General features: G+C 42.3%; 1 protein-coding gene across 1 annotated transcript in view; it reads left to right on the plus strand.

Annotated features, from left to right (window-relative positions):
• The window catches only part of LOC107100173 (cytochrome b5), a 19,076-nt gene that overhangs the window by 7,638 nt on the left and 9,085 nt on the right, over nt 1-2,353 (plus strand). The window contains exons 2-4 of the mRNA XM_015398566.1: nt 1,147-1,275; nt 1,351-1,380; nt 1,524-1,558. Coding sequence (XP_015254052.1) covers nt 1,147-1,275; nt 1,351-1,380; nt 1,524-1,558 — 194 coding nt within the window. The remainder of the gene's footprint in view (nt 1-1,146; nt 1,276-1,350; nt 1,381-1,523; nt 1,559-2,353) is intronic.

A 2,353-nucleotide genomic window follows, 5' to 3' on the forward strand; every position in this document is an offset into this window, starting at 1 on the left:
AATTTTAAGTAACTTTAATTCAGTTTATTTCTATAGCTCCAATTCACATCATGTCATCTCAGGGCACTTTCCATTTCACCAGATCATCCAGTGAAATTGAGTCAAAGTTTTCTATCTAAGGAAAACCAGCTAATTGCATCGACTCATTGACTCTTCAGCAATCCCTCATACTAAGCATGCTTGTAGCGACAGTGGAGAGGAAAAACTCCCTTTGAACAGGAAGAAACCTCCAGCTCATTTTACTCATTAAGTTTATGCATTCCAAAAAAGTAAAAAACAAAAACAATCCACTGGATTTGGTTTCCAAGTTTAAAGACGTTTGTCTTCCATCCAGGAAGCTTTTTCAGTTCAAAATGTCAGAAATGGCGTTTAGTTCCAGGTTTTATAGAATGGACCAAAAACAAAACCTTGTTGGATGGGAAGCGAATCGTCTTCAAACTTGGAAACAAAGTCCAGTGGATGACTGAGAATCTTCACCAGTATTCAGTTTATGGCACTAGGAAAACTGTTCTATAGACTTTCTGGACAGAATGTGCAGAGGTTTAAAAATTTTTTTATTTAGCCGGAAATCTGGACTAATTGGGTTCTGATTGGACAATCCTACAGCTTGTTGTCCAATCAGAACAGTCGCCATATTCAAAAGGATCTGGAGCTGCGAACTTTTAAACCCTGTGGTTTCATCGTACAGTTTGAGCTGTAGCAACGATTGAAATTATCATGTCAGTATCGAGTGTAAACCCGACTTTAGGCTTTCAATCTAAATACATCGGTTTCCATTTGGTTCTTTAGTAGCTTAGAATATGAGGTGGTTTCGGATCTATGGCGGATTTCTGGAAAAATAACCATTTTCCGAACCATCAGATCCAATTGGGGCATTTTACGAACCAATAACTCGATATTTAAAAAGACAAAATGCCATCAAAAACAGTCCAACTTGTTGACATGGGACAGGGTCAAAGGTTAAAGGAGGTTGAAGGTTTTTTCTTAGCTGAGGTCCAGTTGGACTAGTTTCTGTTTTTGTCTAAAAGACCTGAACCAATGAGCGGCTAAAGAAAACCTCTGGAAGTCTGGAAAGTTCTTATCCAAGACGTTAAAGGACGACTAGAGATGCCGGACCTGATGTAGAGTCTGTGTTTTTGTTTTCAGCATCCAGGAGGGGAAGAGGTGCTGAGGGAGCAGGCTGGAGGGAACGCCACCGAGAGCTTCGAGGACGTGGGCCACTCAACGGACGCCAGAGAGATGGCCGCCAGCATGATGATCGGAGAGCTGCACCCAGTAAGTCCAGGATAACCTCTGACCTCTACCCTGACCCCTCCCCCCAGAGACTAACCGTTCACTGTTTGTTCACAGGACGACCGGCACAAGATCTCCAAACCTGTGGTGAGTCAGCAGCTGTCAGGTGCATTATGGGAAATGTAGGCTATGGGATGAGGAGCCGCAGTTAAACCGCTGCCTGGGCAGGTCTTAGACGGTGATCCATCAGCAGATGTTTTCAACTCCATGTTCTGGTTTGTTTTGGACAGGACACACTGGTTACCACGGCGACGGAGCAGAGCAGGTAAACGCACATCAAACATTAACCCTTTGCCTCCTGGCTGCAAAAACCAACGACTTTGTTCTTAACTAGCTGCTTCATTATTAGCTTCCTGTTTGGTTTTACTGGGATCTTCCAATCAGCTGGAGGCCTAACTAGCAATCTATTAACCAGCTGGTTAATAAACAGAATGAGACGGCTAAAACCAGAGGCTAACCACTACTTCATCTACTATTTTGGTTGAAACTATTTAAAAACTGAAAACATTTCAATTTTCAGCAGAGCTAGTGAACAACTTTTGTAAAACTTCTAGTTAGTATACAACCAGAGTTACTACTGTTAATTGGTTAGTATTGGTTAGTGTTACACAATAAAGGGCAAAAATTGTTTAATTGAAATAATGTTCACTAGTTTGTATGTTAAGACTAAAGTTGGTTGTTTAATTCTATAGTAATCTAGAATTTGGTTGGTTGGTTGGCTTCTTGGTTGGGTGGTTGGTTGAGCTGTTGGTTGGTTTGTTGGTCTGTTTCTTTCTCGGTTACTCAGTTGGTTTCTTGGTCGGTCAGTCAGTTGGTTTTCTGGTTGGTTGGTCAGGTGATGGGTTGGTTGTTTTGTTGGTTGGTTGATTACTTGGTTGCTCGGTTGGTTGGGTGGTTGGTTTGCTGGTTGGTTGGTCAGGTGATGGGTTGGTTGTTTTGTTGATCGGTTGGTTGATTACTTGGTCGGTTGGTTGGGTGGTTGGTTAGTTGGTTGGTTTGCTGGTTGGTTGGTTGGTTGGTTGATTACTTGGTTGGTTGGGTGGTTGGTTAGTTGGTTGGT

The sequence above is a fragment of the Cyprinodon variegatus genome, unplaced genomic scaffold (genome assembly GCF_000732505.1).
Source record: "Cyprinodon variegatus isolate N-32 unplaced genomic scaffold, C_variegatus-1.0 Scaffold942, whole genome shotgun sequence".
Taxonomy (NCBI): domain Eukaryota; kingdom Metazoa; phylum Chordata; class Actinopteri; order Cyprinodontiformes; family Cyprinodontidae; genus Cyprinodon; species Cyprinodon variegatus.